The following is an 18,679-nucleotide window of genomic DNA, read 5'->3' as shown; positions in this document are numbered from 1 at the left end:
CACATGTTTATATATGTATTTTGAAGCTTGTTTCAAACAGTGGTGAGTTAATATTTCATTAAAAAGTGTGCATTTTGCTTGATGGTTCTTTTTGAGGTTAAGAAGTGATTATTCTAATGAGGCCTCAGACAGGAGGATTCTGTCTACCGTAAAAGTACCTCGTGAGATGGAAGGAAAAAAGGAGGAGCCCACAGATTTAATCCAGAAAACCATCACTTTTGTTTCTACACTTGACTGAGTCCTTTCAAAACATGACCTCTGCGGCTCAAGGCTTCAGTTACTCACAGTCAGGCAAGCATAAGGACCTGAAATAAGTACCTTTAAAATTCGTGTTCCAGCAAAGACAAGAACTTCATCCCAACTTAGCAAATTTCAAAAGACATTTAGTGAGGGTGGGGAGTGAGGATGGGCTCACATCTCACCCACATGTCTCAGAGCCTGTGAGGTGGAATTAATCATCTTTGGTCTGGCTTGGAGGAAATACCTTTCTGTAGCTCGCGTAAAAACAGCAAATGTAGAAGCACAATTTGTATTAAGATTAACAACAGACCATTTTGACAGCTTGTGATCTCATAAACCTCTGATGTGTCTGGGCTACAACAAATACCCCTATATGTTGCTTATATTTTTACCTCCTTCAGAACCTAATACTGAAGCATATAAAATGTTGCATTTTCCAAAGGTATCACATAAAAGCTCACATTTCAATGGTGTTTTTCTACCAGCTGCTGATTACAGTTGGTGTAAACCCAACTATATTTTATTCCTCCAGACAGAATTTCTTTGGAGTTGGCCGGCATGTGCAGACAAGAAACCACTGTGAGGTTTTGGGCTTGGAAGGCTGTGAAGGACAGCATCAAGCCACAGAACTCAGGCCTGTCTCTGCAGGCCAGCACCAGCTCCTGCTGTGCAGAGCTTAGGGAAGGTGGGTGTGGGGTGGGGCCGCCATACTGGGAGACGCAAGATTCAAACAGCCCCTAGTGATGCAAGATCTGCCTGTAGTACTTCCCAGCGCTGAGTGCTTCCAATTGTGGACACACATCCAAGCGCTAGTTAGAACCTGTTTGCGCGTGAGAGCCCTTAAAGCAAAGACTTTTCTACAAAATCCCCAACTACGAGGCAAATGTCACCATCCTAAAAGGACTAAGGCACAAAACAGCAATTGGGAGTGAAATGGTGGCCCCAGGGAGTTCACCCATGTTGGAGGAAAGTCAGCAGATCAGTGCATTTCCCCACTCCCTTATTCCTTCAAGGTAGATAAGGTGTTTAAGGAGCTGTGGCTCCTTGGGACACCTGCGTGATTCAGTCGATTGAGCGTCCGACTTTGGCTCAGGTCATGATCTCACAGATCATGAGTTCGGCCCCTCGTCAGGCTCTGTGCTGATGGCTTGCTCAGAGCCTGGAGCCTGCTTTGGATTCTGTGTCTCCTTTCTCTGCTCCTCCCCCTCTCTCTCATAAATAAATAAATAAATAAATAAATAAATAAATAAATAAACAAAGAAACACATATATACATACATATATACATATACATATGAAAGGAGCTTTGGCTGTTTGCTACACTGGTCAGAATGAGGGGAGTGAATGCTTGTCAACTGAGGACTCACACTCCCCATGACTGCCATTTGTTGTTATCACAGATCATTGAGAGCCCTACACCCCTAAACTAGGATGCCATAAAGAAAGACAGGGGGGAAAGAGGAGAATTTATTTTGATCCAGCACTAAGATATATTCACCATCAAATTTTCCTGAATTAGAGCTGAATGAATCAGAGTGGTTTTATTGCACTCCCAGGTCAGGAGGTTGAAATAGCTTCTAACTGTGCTAGTTGATGTTTAAATGCTGAATGGTCCTACAAAAATCTATCCTCCATTTCCCTTTGAAAATACAGAAAGCTCTCCCCACCTTTAAACGTCAAGAATCCACATTTCCACTATTCACCATTTGGTAAGACAAGTGAAGTGGGTTTCAGGCCTTATAAAACTGATGCAGAGATGCTTAAGTGCTCTGGCCCCGCCACCACCCGGGCGCTAGGACCATACAGCCCAGGAGAGAAGCCACAGAAGGATCCACATGTTTTGCCCTGTGACCTCTATCGCCTGCCTCTCTCAGAGTGAGAACTTCACGTAATTTCCAGTTGCTTCTCTGCTGGCAGGAATGAGAGAAGTTTAATTCCATTCAGACACAGGAAAGTCTACTATGCCAACCTTTCTCGTTTCTTAGAAGCAAGGAAATAACAACAACAACAACAACAACACCCCAAACCTGGCAATCACAGGAGGTCCTGCAGGAAGGACTCCGCAGGCAACGAAAGCCCGTCCCCACGGTCGCTGTGGAGCGCATCACAGGCGGACGGTGTGAAATGCAACGGCGCCAAGGGCGCGTGGCTCTCGCGCTTACCTGACCGTGGGACGGAAGCGCCGCGTAGGCCATGGGCTGGCTCATCACTCCCTTCTGCTTCAGGAGGAGCATGCGCTTCTGCTCCTCACTCAGGTGCGCGCGGGGAGCCTGGAGCTGCGGGGGCGGCGGGGGCGGCTGCTGTGGCGGGGGGGGCGGCGGGGGCTGCTGCTGCTGCTGGATGTAGGGCATCAAGGGGTTTTTGTTGGGGTTGGCCATCGGCGGGGTCATTCTCTGACTCAAGTCTGCGTTAAAATGGGTCAGAGGCTTAGTGTTGCCATAAGTGAGAATATTGTGCTGTTTGTTTAAGGAGTTTGTACCCAAGTTATTTGGCTGCTGATTGATCATATTCATGTGGTTCTGAGGGAGGTAGTTATTTATTGTCGTCTTCTGCAGGTTGTTTGCCATGGGAGGCACTATGGGGTTTTGGTTGTTAAAGGCTTGGGGGTACATCATTGGGCTATTTGGTTTTTCTGCAGCGAAAGCTGCCCCGTAGGGGCTGGACGGAGGCCCTAAAGGAGACCAACTCGAAGTCTGGTTGGAATGCTGCTGCTGCTGCTGCTGTTGCTGCTGTTGCTGCTGCTGCTGTTGGTGCTGCTGCTGCTGTTGCTGCTGCTGCTTCTGCTGCATGAGTTTGGCCCTTTGCTGCTGCTGGGCAGCCATCTGCTTGAGCTGCTCCGCTGGAGACATGTCGGAGCTGGGCACGGCCACGGGGCCGGACCCTGAACCAGCCACTGTCACCGCTGCCGGATTAAGGAGATAGCCATTTCCAGGCCTAGGTGGAGCTTGGCCCGGCGTGTGGGCTTGGTTCGGAGTTTGAGGGGACTGGACAGCACAGTTTGCTGGTGAGCTGGCGGGGTTTGGAGCTGCAGGAGTGCTGGCAGCAGAAGGTAAACTTGTGGCCGTGGAGACGGTGGAAAAGGGAGGACCCGACGAAGAAGGCCTCGCCTGGGGAGATCCCATGGAGACGTGTGCAAAAGGAGAGTGAGAGGGGTCGCTCTTCACGCTCACGCTCTCCTGGGAGAGAGGGGTCTCCGTCGCCGGCTGTGAGAATTCTGGCTCCTTCTTCTCTTCAAAGTCTTCGTTGAACAGGTCCTGTATGTCATCTTCAGGAACCGTGTTGGCCAGTTCATCTATTAATTCTTGCCACTCCTGGTCATTCAGGTTAATGTCTGAGAATAGCTTGTTCTGATTGGAAAGAGAGGTTTCTGATGTGTCTATGCAAGTGGGGTCATCTAGAGGCTCCTGTTTGAGGTCCTTGCTCTGCAGGATGGTGAAGCTATCCTCCAGGTCACTGCAACCATTCACAGGAAGTTTGATCTCGGGAAGCCTACCATTCTTACTTAGATCGTCTAGAAGCCCGGGCGTGTGAGTTCCGCTATTCTGCAAGGGCAAAGAAGGTTTCAGGTCAAGTTGGTGAAGAGGAGAAGCTGAAGGCAGCGGCATGTTGATGGTTTCCATCCCTGCGGGAATGTCCTTTCGTATTCTCTTGCTGGTTGGAGAAAAATTACCATCGCAAGCCCCATTCTGCTGGTCTCCATTGAGTGGTGATCGAGCTCCTTCCAACTTCCTTTTCACGGTCTCTTGGAGCTGGAAAAGACACAGTGAAGAGGGTAAGTAAATCTCCAGGTCATCATTTACCCTTTGAGAGAGGGGATATGCTGTAGCTGTGAACTACCTTTTAAATGCTTTATAACACACAAGAAAGATGTTCTGCGTCTAAGTTCAAAAGTAGCCAGGCTTCAAATTCTGTGGGAAAAGGTTTTACCCAAAAGAAGAGCCTATGAGGTTAGGAGACAGAAAACACTAAAGACTGGAGGGTGAGGAACAAAAGAAAAACAGACAGTTAAAGGCAGTACTTCTCTTACAGCAGAGGCATCTATTATTATTTTCGAAAGTGATGTTAAGTGGGAGACTTGGACCAAAATGTGTTCTACTTGAGGAGGATGTTAATCCCCATCATAACTTTTTCTCACATCTTAACTGAAGACATCAAGGAATTATATCAACAATATTTTTTAAAAACACGAAAAATCCTCTAAGAATATGGAATTTAACTCATTTACTGACTAGCACAGAGATGAAGATTAACGGTTAACATAACCTACAACTTCCTTTCAGTTCTTATTTACTTGACCTCCCAGCACCTTGTGATACAGCAGCCCACACGTCTCTGAAAGCATGCTTCCACTGCCTTCCATGGTAGCACATTTTCCTGGATTTCCTTCTTTCTCTCCATCTGCTCTTTCACAGTATCATTTGTAGTCTTCATTCTTTCTCTAAATGAAGGGATTCCTCAATGTTTGGTCTTATGCCTTTTGTTCTGCCCACTCTACAGGCTTGTCTACATGATCACATCTATTACAATAGCTTCGACTATCTTTTCTAAGCTGGTGGATCTGTAACAATGTAGCCAGTCTAGTCTTCTCTGCTGAGCTCCACTAACTCCATGTCTTCTTCCTGGATGCCTCACGAGCGTCCAAAACTCAACGTGTCTCAACATTAAGCTGATTATCAAACATGATCCCCACCCATGTTAATTATCTCAGTATCTACCCAGTTCCCTACTCAATATCTACTCAGCTACTCAAACAGGAAAACCTGAGCGTTATTCTCAAAACATCTCACATCTCCAACCACCAAGTCCTCTGGATTCTATACCTAAAACATCCCTCTAATATGCCCACTCATCTTCAACCTCACTGCCACTATACTAGACCAGAACACCATTTTCTCTCACGAGATTTTTGCAATAGTCTCCTAATTGTTCTCTTTGCCTTGCCTCCATTCATCTGTCCTTTCACTCCTTCATCTGGTCTTTTGCCCATTGCTTTGTTCTCCAACAATCTATTCTCTAAACTGCCACTTCTTTCAAGAAATATAGTGCCCTTCTGTTTATAACCCTGAAATGACTTCCATTGCCTTTAGATTAAAATCCAGACTGAGTCTACTTCACCTGGCTTCTGCTCATCATTCCAGACTCATCTTCTTGCTTCTCTGTTTGGCATCACCTGCCTGTCCCCTGCTGAACATTTTCTATCAACTCCCCTGAAACTTGTTCAGTTTCTTAAATCTGTCAAGCTTCCTTCTGCCTCCAGGGCATTGTATATGTTGCTGTTTTTTTTTCTTTTTTTCTTGGAACATATTCTTCCCCTCATCTCTCCCCGCCCCCAGGTTAATAGCTACCTACCTTTCAGATTCATCTAGGAAATATTACATCCCATCTGCACTCTAACTACATTGGGTACCTTCTTTGACCCATCTATACTGGGTTGGATATCCTGGAATAAGTTTTTCCAAGCAATCTCCACTTCCCCATTATAGCTTCTACCATACTCTGGGACAACTGCTTAAGTGTTTAGTGAGCTCCAAGAAGGTAGGGACTATGACTAACTTGCTTCTTGGGTATCCATGGGGCTGCACCTAGTGTTCAGGTTCATAGAAGCGGTTAATAAGCAATGGCAAATTGAATAATTAATTCTGTTGTCTAGTTCACAGGAGCTGAAAGAGGTGAGTTTTAGTCAGAGCAGGAGGCAGCCCTATTGACTATAAGGAATGCCAGACTTGGAGACTCTACATTCCTGGTAATAGAAACTCTTACCTTGAAGAGTTTTGTGTTCTCTTAGCTGGACTTATCTGAGAAGTCCAGTTAAGCAAACTCTTGCTAATTCGATAGATTTATTAACTATAAACCTAATTCACCTGTCTGCCCCTTTCCTTTCTGTCACAAAAGGACAATGCGTGGGGCTCTGGTGAAAGAGTCTGGCGAAGAGTAGCTCCTTGGAAGTTCCTGCTGAATGACCAAAGGAAGGCTAAGTCAGTTTAGAAGGGGTCTCAGTAACTTTATGGAGATGAAGGCAGGGCAGCATGAGGAGGGGGGAGGCAGAGCAGTCCTTCACTTGGGCACTCTCCTATTCTTCGCAAAGGTGTAATGTATTATAGAAGCCAGGAAGAGAGGAGCAAAATTCCCTCTGACCCCATTCTTCACTTACATGTGGAACTGCCAAGTCTCTAGAGGAACCCTATGTATAATAAAACCAATCTGCAGATGATGTGGGGGATTCTAAGCAGTGCCATTTTATTGCTATTCTCTCATAAGTAGAGAATTCTATTTCAAAAGTAAACAGAAAAGGTCCTTGAATAAAAATCCAGTCTAACCCCTGTCCCTAAATCTTATATGTTTAATCACAGCACAGAACACTGTCTGCATTCACTTGGTAGAAGCTCCAGAATTGCTGAAAACAAGGGGACACACTGGAGTTTGACTTCAAAGAAGACACTGGTTCAATCCATCATATTAGGTAGCAACTGCTAGAAAATTATGTTATTTATTGAACAGACCAGAAAATCGTAGTTTTGATCATAGGTATGGCAGATATTTGAATGTAGCTCTAACACACAGCAGCAAGTTCAAATATCATAGCTTTAGGGCCTAAAGAAGAGAAGACTTGGGGCCCTTGGCACCACTTGAAGGGATGTTAAAAAAAAAAAAAAAAGCACTTGTACAAATGAAACTGATTTTAGAAAGTTCACGGCCATCATTCTGTTCACCATGAAATGGATGGGGCAGGATGGGGAAATAAAGACAAATGATCTGTTTGTTCCTCTGTAAAACAGTGGTGGCTGAGAACACATTGAAGGGTAGGTCTGGTTGGGAACCCCAAGTTTCACCTCTTCGCAGCTGAGAGGTCCTACCTGGGTACAGACGTATAGGGCAGTAATACAAAAACATTAGCCTTGGCCCAGTAGTTAGATTGTCTGGGTTCAAACCTAAGACTTCCTCCCTCCGGCTAAGAGTTAATACATATAAATGTTGTCTGGTATTTAATAAATGTTAGCTATGATCCTTTCCATTAGAAAGTGAGTTCTATGACGGGAAGGATTTTTCTGTATTGTTCACTACTGAATCTCTAGTACCTCATAGTTGAGAGTCGATGATTATCTGTTAAATGAATGAATCCTGGAAAATTTATTTAACTTCTCCTAAGTTTTGGTTACCACATCTGCAAAATGGATTAATAATTTCTAGCTCATTGAGTTACTGTGAGAATGAACTTAAATGTAATAATATGGAAAACACTTAACTTCATGCCTGGTACCCAATGGGCACCAAACTAAGCCTTAGCTATTACTGCCTTTAAAATTCAGTGATACCGTAGTCATAACTTCAATTGAGACAGATTACTTTCTGGGTCTTTAAAATACAAGTAGGTAGAATGATAATATTTCTGTTCCCTAGCTGGCAAAATCCTAATGTTTTCTAAGCATCTGGTGTAGCTTTTTTAATATGAACAACAAAAATCAAATTTGCAATTCAAGCCCAAGTCCAAGTGCTAATGCATTCATGTCCTAGATTGTACAACAACACTAGATTGTTGAGGTTCAAGTCAAATGCATTTTCAGCCTGTGACCTGAATGGGGCTGCTGAGCATTTCCTTTTCCTTGAGGGGGCTAATGTTCTCTACTGCTGCCCCCTTTAACCAGCATCTTGACATACATTTCATGTATCAGCATTTGGGGATATAAGAAAGACATCATTGGATATGTTATGTCGTAGTTCTATGTTTTGTTTAGTTGTGTCCAAAATAGAGCAATCATAGCATCCCTATTGTCTGTCTCATCATCCTTTGCTGTATGGAAAGGTGGCCTGAGAGTCTAGTTCTCTTATGTCCCTCTTGGAAGATAGAAGGAGAGTAGGCAGGAAGAGGAAGAGCCTATAAGCCTGAGAAGGCTGAGGAACTCACAAGCACTCTGCTCAATGAGCAGGAGGATTGTTCACCGAATATGGAGGCATCCTTGTGAGTCCCTGCCACCCAAGGACACAGATAAGAGTCTCAGCTCAAATGGCTTTATCTTAGAGAGTCCCTGGTTCTTCTGCCTTACAAAGCTGGAAGCCTCTTAGTATGATTTGTGCCCTTGTGGAAGAATCACAGAGACTCTTTATTAAGCATCACCTCCCTTGTTCCTGTATTACTGTTATTACATATAAATGTTTTCTCCCATTAAGGGAAGCTGTGGTGGCAGAGGCTGAAGCACGCTGTTCATCTGGTGCCTATGACAATATGGGCTGCTATCATGTGTCAATTACGCTGAAGGAAAGAATTCCTTCTCCATAATGGCTTGAGCATGAGTCTCTCATCTACCGTGTGGCTCGATAGCTTGTGTTTGTGTGAAACCGTCGTGTGTGTGGGTGCACACGTGTGTGTGCATGTGAGAGAGACAGAGAGAGAAGAAGTGGGGGTGGGGTAGGGAGAGGAAGGAACTGAGAGACACAGAGAGAAACTGAGAGGAAAAGAGAGAGAGAATGGTTTGGGAGGGGTGATATGACAGCCAGACCAGTAGTAAGAAGAATAGCTTCACCTTTGGGGTTATAAAGCACTTTCACACAGGATCATATTTTATCCTCCTATAAAACCTTTGGGACAGGTCATGTGCTGGGTCTTCCGATTCTACAGGGAAAAAGGTCAGTGTTTTGGAGGAGGTGGAATGAGGGGTAGATGGGGAGGGGAGATGACACCCATAACAGGGACGAGGAACATAGCTAAGATTACCAGGACTCTGCGGACATGGAGGGGCTACCTTAGGGGTCCCCCGGGCCAGAATATCCATAAAAGAGATTCTGTCTGCCTTTTGGCTTGTAGCAGTGCTAGTAAGCTCAAAGCAACTCATATTGTCTTGTCCCTGACTTTGCATGAAACTGGGCAGGGTCACAGAGCCTGGAAATAAAGAGCATGATGGTACTATTAATAATGAAGTCTTTAAGATGAAAGCCATTGAGGTAAGCCATCAGATTCCTTGTCTCCTACACCTAATGATTCTAAAAGGTAGGTCTTATTGTAACTGTTTTATGCAGAAAGAACTTTAGGCATAGTGAGATTAAGCGAGATTACAAAATTACAGAGCTGGGGTTGAGGGGGAGGTGGCTCAACCCAGGTTCAAATTCAGACTCAGGTCTGACTGCAGAGCCCACACCACACCTGCACCCTGGATGGCAGAGCCTGGCTGTGCCTTCATCACCAGCACTGGACTCCGAAGCTAATCATCATAACCCTCTCTCACACTGTTTTCAGGAATCATCTTTGATTCTACTCTCTTCCCACCACCCACAGCCAATTAAACCTCAAGAACTATCTGTTCTTATGATCTTCGAATTTTACTTTCATCTTCCACCCCCAATGCCACTGCATTAGTTCAGATCATCAACACTTCTCTCCTGATTTCTGCAGAAGCTCCTGAATGACTCTCTCTGCCCCAGGCTTGCTTGCTTCCCTCCAACCCATTCTGTACACTATGGTTGTGAACTTCTTTATAAAGTGTGAAACTGATCATGCCCATTCCTCACCTGTAGCTTTTCTGGAGCTGTCCACTGTCTTCAGCATCATCTAAATCCAGCACAGAGGCCCTCCACAACTCAGTCCTCATCTCTGCTTACCTACCTCTCCTGTCTTAGCTATCACCTCTAATCTTCTTCCCTTCCACCTGTCCCCCAACACTAACCAACTCTAATTCTTTGGCTATATGTAATTATTTGCAGTTCTCAGGACATACAGGGCTCATTCTCTGTCTCTCTGAGCCTTTACATAGGTTATACATACTCTTACTCAACTTCTTCATCCTACCAATTCTATTTGTCCTTCACAATTCAGTTTATACATTACCTTCTATACAGTCACTCTTGACAGCCCCTACAACAAGTCCTGATCCTGGGGACCCTCCACGTGCTCCCATGGGGTTCTTATACACATCGTACTGTAACTGCCTTCCCTTTTTTTCGTGAGTCTGTACAAATGAATGCTAGGGAAATCTCTCAAATAACTACACTGAATTTATGTAATTATTCCCCAAAGTATGCACTTGAAAATGTTGGCCTGCCTCTTATTTTTATGATAATTAAGTAAATGTACAATTTATTTTGGTTATTTTAAGATGCTGGAAATGACTTGTGGACTGTCCCTTCCTTAGTATTTTTGAGGAATCTAAGGGCTCAGGGAATCTATGTTGAAACAACCAGAGAGCATATGAATAAAACTGTGTAAAGGAAGGCTGAAACTGAAACACAGAGATTTCATGTGCCATTACCAAGGTCAGATGTTTTGACAAGTGTATGAACTCAAAATGCTGGATATCTTCATGGTTGATTTTTAAATTTCCATACCAACGCTTTAAGGGATTTTGCACTCACCAACCAAAAGTGTGAGTGAACTTTCTTCACTCACTTTCATCAGAGATACAACCATTTCCCAGGACTTGAAGATGAACTGGAATTTCAGTTTGCAGATTCTATAACTGATTTAAAGGCTCAAAGAGAACTTTTTGGTCATTTTGATCTGCTCTGATCAAACCAGAAGATGATTCACCATATCAATTTTCATAGGGTTATTCTCTTCTCTTTCTACCAGCAGATCATAAGCTTTTGAACACATGGATAAATCTGACTTGCTTATTTAGTGTATTTGAAGAGGGACGCAGAGTACTCACTTGTTAGGTATTTTATTAGAATATGAATAGTGTGCAAAAAACACTTCCAGAACTGTCTACCAGATTTAAGCACCCTTAGAAAGGATCTTTTGAGGTTCAGTTTTCCAGGCCATTCATTATCCAACTGTAAAGTGACCTGGAGAACTGTTAAAAATGCAGATTTCTTGGTCCCATTTGTACAGTTTCAGATTTAGTAGCTCAAGGTGGAACCCAGAGTAGGACACATGTTGAAGGCACAGGTATCTAAGGAAATTTTTTTTAAGTTTATTTATTTATTTTGAGAGAGAAAGAGAGAGGCCACATGCACATGAGGGGAGGAGGGACAGGGAAAGAATCCCAAGTAGGCTGCACACTGTCAGCACAGAGCCCAATGTGGGGCTTGATCTCCTGACACTGAGATCATGACCTGAGCCGAAGTCAAGAGTTGTATGCTTAACCTGCTGAACAACTCTGGTGTCCCTAAAGAAATTTAATAAAAACCTCAATTCCTCTGAAGTGGTTGGCCCAGGAACTTTGGATCTAGAATAAGAATTCTGTTGGAGTACTGACATCCTGAAAATTGTTGATTTGATTTTTTAAAAAATACACATACGCACACAAACCCAATGTCCATATAAAATGCTCCTGAGTTAATTGGTGATCATCTGGGACAGCTCACAAACAAAACTAAGAAACAATGCTCTAGATTGTTTTATTTCAAACCTTAGGGGACCTCTAATTCTGTAGAAGCCTGCTGGATTTCTATAAGACTTTTCATGAAAAGGTTTAGTTTTTACATTTTAGGTTTCTCTGAACAAAGTAATATCCTGGACCATTTTTTTCCTTCCATAGTCTATACTTCCCTTCACTTTCATTCAAATGCACTGAGGGCATGCTGTGTACTCACGTGCCAGGTGCTGAGGGGTAGACTCAGTCCTAAAAACAAAGACCACACCCAAAGTAAACACGTCAGACAAAACACATTTATTGACAACAGTTTTGTCAAAAAAGTTTTGAGTATCTTTTTAAAAGGTGATCTATGTGGGGGCAACTGTGTGGCTCAGTCGGTTAAGCATCTGACTTCAGCTCAGGTCATGATCTCACAGCTCATGAGTTTGAGCCCCACATAGGCTCTGTGCTGACAACTCAGAGCCCGGAGCCTGCTTTGGATTTTTATCTCCCTCTCTCTCTCTTTCTCTCTGCCGCTTCCTGGCTCATGCTCTGTCTCCCTCTCTCTCTCAAAAAAATCAACATTTAAAAAAATTTTTTTTAAACTTAAAAAAAAAAAAGAGATTTATGTGAAGGGCAGAGCAACACAAAATGAAAAAGAGCAATCTTATCACAACTCCTGAACTCTTCCCTTGTCAGCCTTATACACTCCTGACATTATTTTGGAGAGAAAACAACTTTACTACATAAGAAAAGTCATATGAAGTAAAAAATACACACACATACACACATGCTATTTTCCCGAAAGCCAAGAGTTTAAAACCTATACTTGTGACCATCCCAGAGTACAGTTTCTCTAAGCCTGATCACTAGGAAACGCTGGGTCTCTGGACGGAATGTCAGCCATGAACAGTTAGAAATCTCCATTTTGAATGCTCCAGGAAGAAAAGGATCATCTTAAAAGGGGCCTCACCCTCCTGGTGGGCATCTGTAACCTCCACCACCGAGGCCCAAGGGAATGCTGGGGCATTGCTTAGTCCCCTGCTCAAAGGCCATGCAGAACATTCTGGGGGACTTTGAGGTTATTTTTAGAAATGACCATGATCTTTTTCCTTTCTGCTATGAGTCAGACTTAAAACCCTATTTCCAAGTAGTGTGAGGTGTGCACAAGAGTGATCGTGCTTCTTTTCAGTGTTTGAAACATGGATGCTCTCCCAATTCCGACTGCGAGATGCGAGAGTAAGGTACTCTTTCTTTAAAAGCATTTAAAATTTGTGTGGGTGTAGCCGAATTTTTATGTATGCTTTTATCCTTTAGTTATTCTTAAACATGTAACAAGCACCAAGTGAATGTACACAATATATTGAGAATGGATCATAAAACATAAGCAGTGGGCAGTCAGGGCCCTTGACATTTAGAAACGCTAAGGCCCAAGATCTCAAATCTCCATGCTTCCAAATACATAAATGTTCATACAGGCTCCTGGCTTTCTCTCAGTTGAACAAATAAATTATAGTTTCATCACAAGTCACACAAATCCTATGTACTTTTTATATCTGAAGTTAGAACATTTTTCATGAGCTTCATACATGTAGTTCCGATGGGTACTTCAACAATTATTAACTGCTCATTAAAATCCGGGACTATTATCTCTGAAATGCCAAGGTTATCTGATTTTCAAATCTCCTCCCTTTATTTTTACTAGAAGGCTCTAAACTTCTTTTTTCTCTTCTAATTTTTTAAAATGTTTTATTTATTTCTGAGAGAGACACGGAATGAGCAGGGGAGGGTCAGAGAGAGAGGGAGACACAGAATCTGAAGCAGGCTCCAGGCTCTGAGCTGTCAGCACAGAGCCCAATGAGGGGCTCGAACCCACGAACTGTGAGATCATAACCTGAGCCGAAGTCGGACGCTTAACCGACTGAGCCACCCAGGCACTCCTGGAAGCCTCTAAACTTCTAAGTTTGTACCCAAGAATTTGATTCACTGCTTACTACATGTTTCAAGCTATTCTTGTCATTTAATATTCTAGTTGGCTGAGAGCTTACCTGGTATCAGGCATCAAGCTAAGTGCTTTACATACATTACCTTGATTAGTTTTCACAACTACTCTGTGATGGATGAGGAATGGGCTCAGAGAGGACAGTATTTTGTCTCAGGGCACACAGCAGAGCCTCTCTTAGTTCCGCTTGTTCTCATCTACTCTGCTCTTCTGCGCCTGATGACTCCTGTCCTGATTAAACATGAGCAAACCTTGCTCAGAGATTCTGGGACAGTGTTTTAGACACCTGAGTCACGACGGTCTAGGGACGGTGTGTTCATGTCTTCCAGTCAGGTCTGCCTGATTCACGGAAAAGCACTGAGCTCCTCTGCGAGGAAAGAGTTATTCTTGCAAATGGAGCATGCGTGTGAGAAGTGATGAGCGCTGCAGCCCTGAAAACCTCCAGAGGGAGTGAATGTGTGTATCCCAGTGGCCGCTTCCTTTACTTGGTAGCTGGCTGTTGGAAAAGCTCTTCAGATCTGTGGTTGCCATCAGAATTCCGTAATTTGAACCTGAATTGCTCTGTCTTTTCACATACATAAACACACACATGTGTATTATGTTACATTTATTTTTAAGGACAAGAAACAATTTTCTTAGGAATCTCTCTGCTATCTTTTACTAGAAGTCATGGATATGTTATGTATTCAAACATGTCTATATGCATGACCTCGTATTACAATCTGAAATTCCTAATGGGATATTATTGAGAGCCATAAAGAAATGAGTGTGAAGGAGGCTGGTAAGGAAGAAGAAAAAGCCATAGGGAGGAAGAGGGCAAATGAAAAGATCAGATCTTATCTGCATCATTCACAGCTGGAGACTTACGCCAACAACACAGCCCGAAGAATAGGCATGTCAGAACTAAGCATGAGATTTCCATTTGTTTATTCTCTGGGAGTAGGAAGGCGGGAAGGAGGAATACTTCAGGGAGGCTGAGTACTTTTCTTTCCCTTGGGTAAAAAATCAAGAATATTTTTATTTCACTGTTTACTCAAAACGTCCCTTCTTTTCAACGAGAAATTCTCATATTAGTTTCTAGCCCCTTCCAGGAGACCATTTTCCTCAGTGGCACGTATGTTCTGCACCAGTTCAGGGGACACAGACAGCCGACAGCACCCAGACCTGACACTGCTTTTGCATAAATCCCAGCACGTGTTTATCTCCCTTTGGAAAACAGAAGTACTACAATGAGGTCTCCTATCTGTGAAAAGCCTCTTGTTTCCCTCAAAGAGGTCAGATGTTTGCTCTTTCTTGTGAGGAAAGAAAGCAGAGGCAAAGCTCAGAGCTATCTCCTGGAAGAGAATTCTCAATTCCTCCTGCCCGCACACACCCCGTCTCAGCGAGTGAGCAAACAGGACTTTATTCTTATTTCTAGACAGTGTCTGACTCCCAGACCTTCATTCCATCGCAGGTTTTTTTTTTACTCCACAGCTGAAAGCTAAGGGAACTCGCCTTCATTTACCAGCAAGGTGATTGCCGTTATTTACATGCCCCTAGAGTAACTTTGTTCACAAATGGGAGGCAAGGCAGAACTCGAGAATTTTTCTTTCCAGGATGAATGGCCCGTGGGTGAAGATGTCCACATGCACACAGGCACATTCTCGCGTTCTGGTGCACACAGGTGTGCTTTAACTGGCTCTGAACATTTTCAACCAGGCAGCGGCATGCACAGCCCCGTGCACACAATCCACAGACAGCAGAGCTCTGAAGGCTGTGGGCAGAGCATTCATCTGTGGGGAGAAGCTGCTTGGTTTCATCCCACCAGCTGAAATTCATTTTTCAAAAGAAATTAGACCAAGGTACTGTTGTTATAGCAACAGTCAGAGTCACTTATACAGCCTCTTCCCTACAACCTCACTCTGACTTCTGTGGGCAGCATTTTCAATTATGTACAGGGAGTGACCAAGGCTGAGCCTGGGTCCACCTTTTCTTATCCCTTTAAGGGCAGAGGTGGAAATCCTCTATGTCCAATCTGAAGCCCAAAGACAAGACTTGATCGTGCTCCACAGAGTTCTCCTAGTCCTGAAAGTCAATGAACACTGGAGATCAGAGAAAAAGCCTTTGGTCCCTCTGTTTTCATCTCCTGGATAGGATCCGGACATGTGCCCACCAAACTTCCGGGGGCCAACCAAGTACCAGCCATTTCGGGATGAGAATTTCCAGGGAGGATGGTGATGTTGGCGATCCCCATCAGATTCTGAAGTGTTTTCATTATTTAGTCCTCTGAGATTTTACTTTATTCTTGGGGGTGTGGATTTCTTAAGATGTCCAATTGCCCACTCCAACCCCTGAACACAACAATCAACTCCAAAATTCCCCTTTCTAGATGAAAATGTACACTTATTACCGAAACTCTATGGCAAATAATTTTCCAAAGGGGTCAGCAATCTCGTAGTCTACTTTCACCCCAGGATACCCCAAATGGCAAACATCTATAAAGCCAGTGCTCATGACTAATGTTGTAGGCAGAATTGTGCCCTCCCCAGACTCATATGTTGGAGCTCTAACCCCAGAACACCTCAGAATGTAACGGTATCTGGAGATAGGGTCTTTAAAGAGGTAATTAAGTTAAAACGAGTTCATTAGGGGGGCCACTAATCCAATCTGACTGATGTCCTTATAAGAGGAAATTAGGACAAAGATAATACAGAGGGAAGACCATGTGAAGACACACACACGAAAGACGGCCATCTATAATCCAAGGTAGAAAGAAATCAATCTTCTTGACAACTAGCATGATCTTGGATTTCCAGTTTCTAGACCAGTGAGCAAACACATATCTGTTGTTGCAGCCACCCAGTGTGTATGCTACTTTGTTATGGCAGCCTTAACAAATGAACATAACTAATAATCTGGTTGGAACATATCTCTGTCCTCTCCGTCTTATGTAGGTTAGGCCCTCAATAACGGTTGTTCTTGCACAAATTTGTTCATGCTTCGATTCAACTAATGAAGCCCCTACTATGTGCTGGGTTATATATCAGGCACTGGGGTGCATTAGTGAGTAAGATTTAGACTCAAAAGCTTTCAGAATGGAGGGGAAAGAAAAGTGGATGAGGAAGGTCAGGGTCGTTTTGTTTTGGGCAACGGTGCTAAGGAATACCCAAAGGAGGGGCGCGCCTCCGTCCGACAGGGACTGAAATGGAAACTGAGACTTTAGATTCACAGTAAGGGAAGAAGCCAGAGAAGAATGAGGGTGCGGCTTCTAAGTGAAACTTCAAATAGTTGTGTCTGGCTTGAGCCAGGGTGCAAGGGCAAGAGCTGAGAAACAAGGCTGAAGAAGTAAGAGCCAAAGAGATCGCGCAAAGCTTGTTTGCCATATTATGAAGTTCGGACTTTATCCAGAAAGATAAAGACACACTGGAAAAAAATAGTCACTTGTAATGCTCACTTTAGGTTTCCTAGTGATAGAAGTTGGTTGCAAAAGGTAAAAGTCATTTGTTTGCTAGGCCTGCCGTAACCAAATATCACAGACTTGGTGTCTTCAACAACTAATTTTCTCACAGGCGGCTGGAGGTCCAAAAAGAAGGTGTGTTGACAGGTCTGGTTTCTTCTGAGACCTTTCTTCTTGGCTTGCAGATGGCTACCATCTCACCATGTCCTCTCACGGCCTTTCCTCTGAGCACGTACACCTCCCGTGCCTTTTTCTGTCTCCAAATTTTCTCTTCATATAGAGACATTGGTCATGTTGGATTAAAACCCCCTCTTACGGCCTCGTTTTGGCTTCAGCTCCTCTTAAAAGGCCAAACCTCCAACTACAGTCTCATTCTGCGGTACTGGGGATTGGGGCTTCAACATGTGAATTTGGAGGAGAAGACACAATTCAGTATCACTCCTGTACAGCTGGCCAAGCAAATGGCGAAAGCTGTCCTTAACTTACATGAAATTAATATGAGGCAGATATGGCCTTGAGGGAAATAGTTCAACAACTGCTATGTGGTCCAGAATTTAACAACATATTTTTTCAAAAGCGTTTGTCTCCCAATTTCAATCCCATATTCAAAGTACACTTCACATTTACCCCTTAACTATTGGCCAACGAGTGTAGTCAGAGATGGTATGAAGCCACACCTCAGTGCAGGTGGCAGAAGCATGCCATTATTTAGGAGGCTCTGAAAAATGACCATTCCCTGAGGCTTAGTAAATGTTACTTCACAGGGCTAATCCACCAGACCTCAGAGAGTCGCAGAGAAGGAAAGCTGAGGCACCGAGAGACTGGCGCCACAGTGTAAGAAGAGGGAATGTTCTTCAGAGGAAGGGCAAGGAATGATAGGGTTGCAGCCCCATGCCCCACACGGTAAATTACTTTGCCGGTAACAGGTTCAGAGTTTGTCAACTTCCTGTTCAAACTGTGGTGTGTTGTCAATGTACTGTAACAGCGTAGAGTCAAAAGTATGTATTTCAATGGTTTTATCTTTCTTACCTAGCCATCCAGATATTATTTATGCAGTTTCTATTATAATGCTACAGTTAGGTTTGCATAATATTTTCTGTAAGTGCCTACTTTTGCGTGGTTGCAGCTCTCTAAAACTCCCCTGGGACAGAGTTTTTTTTCACCTTGGTCTCAGTTCTGAGGTAAAATTTTTTGTAACAACAAATGATGACTTTAGGGATATATCTGAAGTTACGTGACTATAAAAAAAGGGGGATTTTTACTGCGATGAATATGCTGTTACCTTTTGTCCAAGTGAACACCACAAATCAAAAAGAGCTGAACATAAAGGCATCAAGCAAGGCAATGTAATAGATTTCACTGAAGACAGCCCACACTGCCAGATTTAACTAACTGAGGTCTGCATTCACATGCTTATCAGTATTTAAAAATACCCTGAGTGTACACAACAGAAAATGTCAGGAACTTGAAAAGCAAAAATATGCATGTGGCGCTTTCCAGATCTCACTAAAGCTCAGCAACTAAACAAACTTAATTATGTGATCGGGCAGCAGTTCCTTAACCTCTCTGGACCTCTGCTTCCTCAATTATAAAATGAGAGGGCTGGCCTGCCCAATCTCCAAAGCTTGTTCCAGCTCTCACAGAGTCTGTTTGGACTCTGGATTCAAATCAGTGACTCACTTTTAGAAATCACTCTGAAAGGCACTGTTAGTTCAG

General features: G+C 43.5%; 1 protein-coding gene across 2 annotated transcripts in view; it reads right to left on the bottom strand.

Annotated features, from left to right (window-relative positions):
• Positions 1-18,679, bottom strand: part of MAML3 (mastermind like transcriptional coactivator 3) — a 417,109-nt gene that overhangs the window by 164,175 nt on the left and 234,255 nt on the right. For both annotated transcript variants that reach the window (XM_039249147.1, XM_039249148.1), the window contains exon 2: positions 2,403-3,989. In XM_039249147.1, the coding sequence (XP_039105078.1) occupies positions 2,403-3,989 (1,587 nt within the window). The remainder of the gene's footprint in view (positions 1-2,402; positions 3,990-18,679) is intronic.

The sequence above is a fragment of the Hyaena hyaena genome, unplaced genomic scaffold (assembly GCF_003009895.1).
Source record: "Hyaena hyaena isolate Hyena2069 unplaced genomic scaffold, ASM300989v1 scaffold_333, whole genome shotgun sequence".
NCBI classification, from domain to species: Eukaryota; Metazoa; Chordata; class Mammalia; order Carnivora; family Hyaenidae; genus Hyaena; species Hyaena hyaena.
The sequence above is the reverse complement of the archived record's forward strand: the minus strand, read 5'-3'. Positions and strand labels throughout refer to the sequence as shown.